Here is a 9,561-nt window from a genome sequence, read left to right as displayed (position 1 = left end):
CCGTTCCATTTACAAGCAGGGTAAACACCAAGAACAGAAAAGAAGTTGCTGTGGGTAAAACAGATTTGACCTTTCCTAAGATACATTTTTGTGTGTGTTTATTTTTTTGACCTGGGAAAATATCCAAAATTTTTTACATGACACTCCTCATTAGTTTTCCACAAAAATCACCAAAATATTTATCAATAATTACAAGACAGAGTTCTTGTTTTTCTCTTTTGTTGAAGCCTCCGTGATTTAGTGGTAGAGCGTCTGCCCAGAGAGCGGAAGGTCTGGGGTTTGATCCCCGGCCACGTCATACCAAAAGACGTTAAAAGATGGTACTTGTTGTTACCCTGCTTGGCGCTCAGCATTAAGGGGCTAAAACAAGGACTGGTCGGCTCGGAGTCAGTATACTGTGTCTGAGTGGGCTAGCACTATAAATCGGCATCAGTCCGGACTAGAACAAGCAGCTACACACACACACCTGCATGCACGTTGCTATGTAAGTGCAATAATCTTGGACGCAACGTTAAACCCCATTTCACCTCACCTCATACTAATACAAAATAAACTGTATTCTGTCAAATATATGGTGTTATGAAGTAAATAAGCATCAATAATGTTAAGAACAATATTCAACCTTATAAATGATATATTTATTGCGCAATTCATAAATTTATCAGGGTAAGTTCAGATGACTTTCTGTCTCACAAATCACACCAGATGACCATTCATCATACATCAAATTTATCACAAAGAGTTGACTCGAGAAAAGTGTACACATCTTTTCCCATTCAACTAATCGTCCCCATAGTCAAATGTCCTGAAACAAATCAGTGCCTTCATTCTGGACGGAAGAGGCAAATCATGCACAAGCTGAGCCATGTGATCACCAAGATACCTCCTCAAGAACAAGCACGTCACCTCCCGGAGAGTCCTGGGATTTCTGGCCATATAGAGTAGAGTCTCTGCTATCTGAGTGTCCTTGATTGCTGCAGGCACTGTGTTGTAGTGGAGCCAGTTTTCCCGTGACACCTCGTAGCCTCCGTCCAGCATCATTTGCAGGAGCCCCTCCTCGCCCCTCACTGCAGCCAGGTATAGTGGTGTCTGTTTTGCATAGTTCTCGGTGCACATATCCACATTCTTCTGTATCAGGAACTGAGCAATAGTCTGCTTGTTGTAGTACACTGACAAATGAAAAGCTGTGAACCCATTGATGTTTTTCTCGCCAGAACGAACACCTCTTTTGTAGATCATTTTAACAATATCAATATGGCCACTACTGACAGCAATATGGAAGCAGTTTTCATCATCATTTGTGGTTTGATGGATGGAAGCACCTGCATCAAGTAAAGTCTTCACCACATTCTCATAGCCATAACACACTGCTGTATGAAGTGCTGTCCATCCGTCTTTGTCTGCCCGGTTTACATCAGCACCATTGGCAATCAATAACTTACAAACTTCATCATGTCCTAAGCATGTGGCTGCATGCATTGGCGTGAACCCATCAATCTGTGCAATGTTGACACATGCACCTGCAGAAAGAAGATATTCCACGAGGTCAACGTGACCGTATGTCGAAACCCAGTGGAGTGGTGTACGATGATCACTGTCACGACTGTTGATGTCGACACCTCGATGAACAAGTCGCCTCACAACCTCAAGATGTCCTTTGGATGCTGCCATGTGGATTGGTTGTCTAAACCACATATGATCAGACAGGTCGGGTTGAAGAGGGTCACACTTGTACTGCAACAGGAGATCAACAATGTCCTCAAACCCAGCAGTGGCAGCCTGGCATATTGGGTTCTGTCCATCGTATACAAAGTTGGGTGATGTGTCTTTAGTCCGCAGCCACATTTGTACTGTATCAATGTCATTGTTGTTGATAGCTGTCAACAGGGTGACCCAGTCTTGGCATACAGCGGTGCTGGTTGATATGACAATAGGGAGGTTGCTTCCACTCATTTTGTTTCAGTTCATAATGTCAGATACAGGTTAACTGCAAAGAATAGATGGCAATTAGAACATCCAACATATTACCGGTAGAAACTAACATCTTTAATCCACTAGTCCTCATAGTGATAACATATAGCAAAACCCTTAAAAAGGGCAAATTTCTACTAGTCCTTGTGATACCTTAACGTTTGGGCAGTTTGGCAAGGACTACAGGACTAGTGCCAATTTCTAACGCTGCTGTCATATTTTCATAGGGCATATTACAATTGCATCAATAAGTAAAGGGCACTTAGCTCCAGTATGGTGGCCATTTTCAATCTCTATACGTAGTAATAAATGCCTCTAAACTGAGACATTGTCTCTATATATTTTGAGTAATCAAACTATGAGGGTCGATCGAAACGGGGGCATGGCATGGACAGTGGCGGAATCACAGTGAGTCACCGTGCAACGAGGGCGTGGTTTGTTGGTCATTTGATTTACCAGACTAAGACTCGACTTGCAGGCCAATATAGCCCAGTTGAAATATTGCTGACTGTGACGTAAAACAATATGAAACGATTTACTCACTCATTCACAAGTCCCCAATGCAAATCAAGATGGCACTGTCAACTTTTGAAACATTAGAATCCGTCAAAGTTTCCTCGAAACAAATATCTACTTGTGTCATCAAAATATCAATGCATACCTATGTACTAATATCAACGCTGTCATCAGCTGATTGTAAAATCACATCCAAATACAGATCGTGAGACGGCCATCTTTATACTAAGGGGGAGGCAATCGCATTTTAAACTGGTTCCTGTGGTAGTACGCGCTGCAATTTGATAGCTTTCTTATATTACTAGTTTACGTAGAAGGGAGCCCAGTCAAATATATTTTACATGCGCTTTAGTGATTATAATTCTTCTTGCTTCTGTTTTCTTTTCTGTTTTAAAAACCGACGATTTGATATGATAAACAATTCCAACATTCAGAATGGCAATAACAGAAAAATACTACAATTTCGGATAATATCAACTCCACCACAGGGGCCTGTAACGCAAAACTTAGCAGCAAGATATATACGGTCACAAACAGGGTCGTAGTGGCCGTATTCATCTTGCTGACAATGTTTGTGTAACAAGCCCCTGTGAACTCTACTAATGTATGGCATTTCTGCATCGGTCGTATAAATGAAAGCGATTTGACCTAATACGATTAAGCATTCACAGATTGTGAGTAGGACAACTAACAAAGTGTTTTACTACAAACTAATTCTTCAAAAATTGGTGTTTTTTTTACAATTATTATGTGTAAATGAGTGCATACAATTATTGGTAAATGGGTGAATCAGGATTGCCAGTACGTACATCAGCTAATAACATTGTCTGTAAATGAGTGAAACAGACTGAATGTAGATAAGTGAAACAAACTGTCAGTAAATCGACTAGACAAGATTATCTGTGAATGAGTGAAAGAGATCGAATGTAACTGAGTGAAAGAGATCGAATTTAAATTAGTGAAATAGATTGAATGTAAATGAGAGAAACATTATTGTAAATGAGTTGAACAGATTTTCAGTAATTGAAATAAGCAGATTGAATGTAAACGAGTGAAACTGATTAAATGTAAACAAGTGCAACAGATTGAATTATATGAATGAAACATATTGAATGTAAATATGTGAAACTGAGTAAATGTAAACACGTGAAACAGATTGAATGTAAATGAGTGAAACAGGTAGTCAGCAAATGAAATAGACAGATTGAATGTAAATGTCTGAAACAGATTGTCAGTAAATGAAATAAATAGATTAAATGTAAATATGTGAAACAGATTGTCAGTAAATGAAATAAATAGATTGAATGTAAATGTGTGAAACTGACTAAATGTAAATGAGTGAAACTGATTAAATGTAAACAGATTGTCAGTAAATGAAATAAACAGATTGAATGTAAATGTGTGAAACAGATTTACCGTAAATTAAATAAACAGAATGAACGAAAATGAGTGAAAATGATTACATGTAAACATGTGAAACAGATTGAATGTAAATGTGTGAAACTGATTGAATGTAAATGAGTGCAACCGATCGAATGTAAATGAGTGAAACTGATTAAATGTAAACATATTGTCAGTTAATGAAATAAACAGATCAATGTAAATAAGGGAAACAGATTGTCAGTAAATGAAATAAACAGATTGAACGTAAATAAGTGAAACAGGTTGTCAGTAATTAAATAAACAGATCAATGTAAATAAGTGAAACCGATTGTCAGTAGATGAAAGATACAAATCGAATGTATATGAGTGAAACTGATTAAATGTGAACAAGTGAAGCATATATGTGAATATAAATGAGTGAATTAGGTCAGTAAATGAAATAAACAGACTTAATGTAAATGAGTGAAACAGCTCAGTAAATGATAATAAACAGATTAAATGTAAATGAGTGAAACAGCGCAGTAAATGAAATAAACAGATTGAATGTAAATGAGTGAAACAGGTTGTCAGTAAATGGTGTCAGCACATGAGCGAAATACATGGTCTGTAAATGAGTGATAATCCAGCTATACTTGATGGCCGCCTGTAAGTAATTGATCAGACAGTCCAGTGTTTGAAATTATGGGCAACGTCCCTCAAGCAATCAACCAAGTAACAGAACCTAACAGTCCGATCCAGTAAGTCGCCTCAACGACAAGCATGTATAGTTAACTGCATGATGACCTATTCTAACCCGACTACCCATTCCGCACTACCTCGACATATGCATGACTGAAGTCTACCCATACCGCACTACCTCGACATATGTATGACTGAAGTCTACCCATACCGCACAACCTCGACATATGCACGACTGAAGTATACCCATACCGCACTACCTCGACATATATATGACTGAAGTCTACCCATACCGCACTACCTCGACATATGTATGACTGAAGTCTACCTATTCCGCACTACCTCGATATATGCATGACTGAAGTCTACCCATACCGCACTACCTCGACATATGCATGTCTGAAGTCTACCCATTCCGCACTACCTCGACATATGCATGACTGAAGTCTTCCCATTCCGCACTTCCTCGACATATGCATGTCTGAATTCTTCCCATTCCGCACTACCTCGACATATGTATGACTGAAGTCTACTCATTCCGCACTACCTCGACATATGCATGTCTAACGTCTTCCCATTCTGCACTACCTCGACATATGCATGACTGAAGTATACCCATACCGCACTACATCGACATATGTATGACTGAAGTCTACCCATTCCGCACTACCTCGACGTATGCATGACTGAAGTCTATCAATACCTACCCCACACTACCTCGACATATGCATGTCTGAAGTTTTCCATTCCGCACTACCTCGACATATGCATGTCTAACGTCTTCCCATTCCGCACTTCCTCGACATATGCATGTTTGAAGTTTTCCATTCCACAATACCTCGACATATGCATGTCTAACGTCTTCCCATTCCGCACTACCTCGACATATGCATGTCTAACGTCTTCCCATTCCGCACTACCTCGACATATGCATGTTTGAAGTCTACCCATACCGCACTATCTCGACAAATGCATGACTGAAGTCTTCCCATTCCGCACTACCTCGACAAATGCATGTCTAAAGTCTACCCATTCCACACTACCTCGACATATGCATGTCTAACGTCTACCCATTCCACACTACCTCGACATATGCATGTCTAACGTCTTCCCGTTCCGCACTACCTCGACATATGCATTCTAATGTCTTCCCATTCCGCACTACCTCGACATATGCATGTCTGAAGTCTACCCGTTCCGCACTACCTCGACATATGCATGTCAGAAGTCTACCCATTCCGCACTACCTCGACATATGCATGACTGAAGTCTACCCATTCCGCACTACCTCGACATATGCATGACTGAAGTCTTCCTATTCCGCACTACCTCGACATATGCATGACTGAAGTCTACCCATACCGCACTACCTCGACATATGCATGACTGAAGTCTACCCATACCGCACTACCTCGACATATGCATGTCTGAAGTCTACCCATACCGCACTACCTCGACATAAGCATGACTGAAGTCTACCCATACCGCACTACCTCGACATATGCATGACTGAAGTCTACCCATACGGCACTACCTCGACATATGCATGTCTGAAGTCTTCCCATTCCGCACTACTTCGACATATGCATGACTGAAGTCTACCCATACCGCACTACCTCGACATATGCATGTCTGAAGTCTACCCATACCGCACTACCTCGACATATGCATGTCTGAAGTCTACCCATACCGCACTACCTCGACATATGCATGTCTGAAGTCTACCCATACCGCACTACCTCGACATATGGATGTCTGAAGTCTTCCCATTCCGCACTTCCTCGACATATGCATGACTGAAGTCTTCCCAATCCGCACTACCTCGACATATGCATGTCTGAAGTCTTCCCAATCCGCACTACCTCGGTTATATTTTCAAGATTAAGCTATTAAGTGGCCTCCTGCATGACAACAATACATTTGTTATTTGAATTTTCACTAGATTAGATGCTAACTTAAAACCCCTAACCTTGGAAACTCTATGTCTATATAATTATGTGAATGCGTGCGTATGTGCGCGCGTGCGTGCGTCTGGTGCTAGCACGGTGGTATGGAGGCCGCATTACGGGGATCTCCTGACCTATTCCCTGTATGAAAGACGTGTGTTTATGTTTCCTGACTGAATTTAGGCAGGTATGTTAATATCTTCCAGCCTATACGGCAACTAACATTTCATGGCGAGCATTCACTTGGCTCATTTCTATGTAGTTTCTATTAACATCTAAAAATATTATTTATTATTGTTCTGCGTCGGGTTCGTCTCATGTGCAGCTCGTCTTCCAGAGAAGCGCAATCAGTACTCCCGACACAGACAACGGCATCGCGCCGGTTACGGCTTACGTTACGGCTTTCGGCCCAACATAGAGAGTCGTATTTCCCCTTATAAACCATCAGCAAATGGCTTACAGGCCGACCCGATTTGTGAAGTGAAAATCTTGTGCCCCCGATCCTCCGGCTGCACCTGGAATACTGAAACATGGATGTAATGTATACCACTATAAGTAACCCATGATTGTCTGTTTCTCTCATGGGGGCGTGAAGTCACGCTGTGAAGAGTTGTGTCAGTTCGGACTCTTTTTACGTGTTTGTTCCTCATCTTCTGCCGCCCGAAGACAATGTTTGTTATATACTTCTGAAATACCCACCGACTGGTTGAAGTTTATTGCCGCTTTTGAATTCTTTTCTATATTCCATGTACCAAAATGGAGGGGGCACGACTAGTCCAGTGGTCTAATATGCGCCGCAGTTCGCTGTACAGAGTTGCGTTCCTTGGTCGCACCAGAAAGCTATGATTCTGTGTTCGCCCCGGTTATGTTTCTAGGTTTGTCAGCACCATATCCGTGTTCGTGGGTTTCGCCAAAGTGGTAAACGTCTGAGGCCTGCATCACTTGAGGCTTTCCTCCCACATTGAGCTGACACGCGGTGGTATAACTGGAATACTGTCCAAACCCAGCTAACCCAACTAACTCACTCATTCTAAATGGAAACATTTACACAGAGGCATACCATATACATGAAATATTGTCCTCTCAGGTGAATGTTTCAATCAGCCACGATGACAGCAGTGTTAGATGTTAGTATGGCCATAGTATGGGCGTACTTTATTATTACAAGAAACTAGCCTACATTTACCCCCACATTAAGAAACGCCCTAATAGAACTGAAATACTTTTCAAATTCGCCCTCATCATGTAACTAAAAAAGTAAAAACTATTGCATCTTTATAAGGTACAGTTCAAAGGTACGGTACTTGCTTGTGCTTTTTGGAGAAAATACAGTACCTCAATTGTTTTAAGCACATATCGCATGATTCAACTGTACTCAGCCAAACCACGACTTGTGAAAATACACGCAAATCTTAACGTACAAATAGAGAGACGATTCCCACAGGCAACATATACGCTTCAAGGGAGTTATTAATTCCACCAAACAAATATGTACTTTGATTGTTCAATACAAAGTATTTTAATTAACACATTATGTAAGAGTCTGCTCTACCCGTATACTATTCCCACGGTGGAAGAGTCACCTGTGCTCAATAGACGGCTCCGTAGTAGTTAGAACTACTGATGAAATATTTAAATCCAGGTAAATCAATGCTCTGCCCAACTATGCACCGTTCCCAGCACGCGACAGAGAACGCCACATCCCCCACACAACAACAGCGGCCGAGAGCGAAGGTACCCTGTCTGCGAGAGCCTGAGAGACAATGTGTTCAATGTCGAGAGATATCCGAACGGCGTCTACCAGATAACGTTCCCATTAATACCACAAACAAGACTGTACAATACGTCAATCTGCTAAAGTTCCAAATCACATAGGCGATCCACTGGATTACTTTCAACATCGCTGCGTCACAGTTCCCCAAATCCAGCAGCAAGAAGGAAACGCTTCTACAGCGGACTCATGGCAGCAAACGCAACACATGCACGTGTAGCCTTCACGTGCGCACGTGCTAATTCCTCTTAGACACAGATCTACCGACTTTCTTTGTGACGAGGCGAACATAACAGAGACAGGTCTACTCGTTGTTGAGGTAAGTTGCCGAGCTTCAAAGATTACGTCTTATTTCTTTGTGTATCTGATTGGTTGATGTCTGTTCCATATGTTTATAGCTGCTAAGGTAAGCAAATAAAGAAACGGAAGACGTGTTATTTTATAGACGTAAGTGGAAGTTGATTAACTGTTTCTATAGACTACTGATGTGTGTGAACCGTGTGTCTTGCAGGACTTGTCCGATATTATACAGGTAAAACAGTCAATATTTGCCTCAGGAGGGTCGTAAATATATGAGGCACACATGGTACTCATTTCTGTAGATGCTTGAATAGGCATATACCGAATTAGCAATGAGATAGCGGAACTAACATCTGACTAGCATATGACTCATCACATGTTGTGTTTAAGCTATACCACAGAGAGTGACTGAATCTTTAGCCACTATGTGATTATAAATCTTACAGGAGAATATATTATTCTTAGAATTATTTGCTTTCTTTAAGGTCGTATAAAACAAAGAAATTTTGGTTACATATATTCTATATTCTCGGCTTTGATTGTGTTGGGTAGAAATCTGGAAGTAATTCATCTTGGTTGTGTGGCGATTTCAGTTCCTCTTAATACGCAACATACATAGGATTTTATATTGCTTGTGTCTTTGACTCAAACATTCCCTAAGACTGATGACCCTAGCATTCCCCTTGTTACCAGGCTCTGTTGGTCATGCAATATCTTCACGCGCTTTCTCCCGCCGTGTTTACGTTCCCACGTGCACATGGAGGTAAATTAATGCCGAGTCAGCAGGTAGGCTATTGTCCCTAAAGCGTTATTTTTGTGAAGCTGTGGGGTTTTAACCCTTTACTTGAGGATGCGGAAATATTGCCATTTTAACACGTTTCTCGTATATCAGATAAATGTCAGTTTAGTGTTTATCTGCATTCCCGTGAATTGTTGCGAAGGAATTACATTCTTGTGATTATTTAAATGTTCCATGGTTACGGAATAATTATTCCA

General features: G+C 41.1%; 2 protein-coding genes across 6 annotated transcripts in view; one reads left to right on the top strand and one right to left on the bottom strand.

The window, feature by feature from the left end:
• Positions 1 to 633: 633 nt before the first annotated feature.
• Positions 634 to 8,333, bottom strand: LOC139478461 (serine/threonine-protein phosphatase 6 regulatory ankyrin repeat subunit C-like). Of its 3 annotated transcripts, none has more exons than XM_071260930.1 (2): positions 8,078 to 8,333; positions 634 to 1,987 (listed from the first exon to the last, which is right to left on the bottom strand). In XM_071260930.1, the coding sequence occupies exon 2, from the start codon at positions 1,951 to 1,953 to the stop codon at positions 781 to 783; it is 1,173 nt and encodes a 390-aa protein (XP_071117031.1). In that variant the 5' UTR covers positions 1,954 to 1,987; positions 8,078 to 8,333; the 3' UTR covers positions 634 to 780. The 3 variants fall into 3 exon arrangements, with proteins under 3 accessions (XP_071117031.1, XP_071117030.1, XP_071117029.1); XM_071260929.1 differs by lacking the exon at positions 8,078 to 8,333 and adding an exon at positions 2,633 to 2,706; XM_071260928.1 differs by lacking the exon at positions 8,078 to 8,333 and adding an exon at positions 2,515 to 2,700.
• The window catches only part of LOC139478460 (uncharacterized), a 56,697-nt gene continuing 55,333 nt past the window's right edge, over positions 8,198 to 9,561 (top strand). For all 3 annotated transcript variants that reach the window (XM_071260926.1, XM_071260925.1, XM_071260923.1), the window contains exon 1: positions 8,198 to 8,584. The gene's annotated coding sequence lies outside the window, so the exon portion shown is untranslated. The remainder of the gene's footprint in view (positions 8,585 to 9,561) is intronic.

Source organism: Haliotis cracherodii, unplaced genomic scaffold, assembly GCF_022045235.1.
Source record: "Haliotis cracherodii isolate W230 unplaced genomic scaffold, xgHalCrac1.p SCAF_4, whole genome shotgun sequence".
Lineage (NCBI taxonomy): Eukaryota > Metazoa > Mollusca > Gastropoda > Lepetellida > Haliotidae > Haliotis > Haliotis cracherodii.
The sequence above is the reverse complement of the archived record's forward strand: the minus strand, read 5'-3'. Positions and strand labels throughout refer to the sequence as shown.